General features: G+C 46.5%; 1 protein-coding gene across 1 annotated transcript in view; it reads right to left on the bottom strand.

The window, feature by feature from the left end:
- The window catches only part of LOC119582352 (AT-rich interactive domain-containing protein 4B-like), a gene marked incomplete at its 3' end in the record, with an annotated part of 36,609 nt that overhangs the window by 11,007 nt on the left and 24,935 nt on the right, over positions 1-667 (bottom strand). The window contains 1 exon segment of the mRNA XM_037930567.1: positions 1-330. Within this exon segment, the coding sequence (XP_037786495.1) occupies positions 1-330 (330 nt within the window).

Genomic DNA, 667 nt, shown 5'->3' with positions numbered 1-667 from the left:
GGCCCCAGGAGAGTCTTCTGCTGGGATTGGTGCTGCTGTTGTAACTGCCACTGCCTTCTGACCTTTGTTCTTACTTTTGCTTGCTTTTTTCTCACTGGCAGGGCTTGCTGCTACAGAGGCCCCTGAGTGTGTTGAGCTGACTGGGGTTGGTGTGGTCGAGGACGAAGAGGCCGTTTCATCATCACCCTCTGTGTCATCCTCAGCCTTCACACAGATGAGGGACATGGCTGCTCTCTCATTCTTGGTTTTACGGGTTGGGGTGGCTGTCTTCTTGGTTGATTCATCCTTCTCACGGCTCTCCTCCCGATGCCTGGAGGATCTTGTTTGAGCCTACAAAGAGAAAATATCCTGTACATTATCCTACAGGTTTCTGTTGTCACTGAAACATTTGTGGTGGCTACCTCATGAATGACATGACTTCAGCCAAACCCATATCACACCCATACTCCTATTACCCTTGTAGGCCCTCCCCACTCTGAGCCAACAATACAATCATGTTCACCGTCTCTATTTTCTTATGAATGGGACAAAGTGAGTGTGCAGTAATAATTCTGGCAAATATGAAGATTTCACAAAAAGAAACACTCCATCTTTTCTTGTCTCCCTTTCCCCATCCACACACATTATTGCATATTACTAAGTCACTTCGCAGTATATTAGCTTTTTC

This window comes from Penaeus monodon, chromosome 15 (genome assembly GCF_015228065.2).
Source record: "Penaeus monodon isolate SGIC_2016 chromosome 15, NSTDA_Pmon_1, whole genome shotgun sequence".
Lineage (NCBI taxonomy): Eukaryota > Metazoa > Arthropoda > Malacostraca > Decapoda > Penaeidae > Penaeus > Penaeus monodon.
Note: the sequence above shows the minus strand (reverse complement) of the source record. Positions and strands in the feature narration are given on the sequence as shown.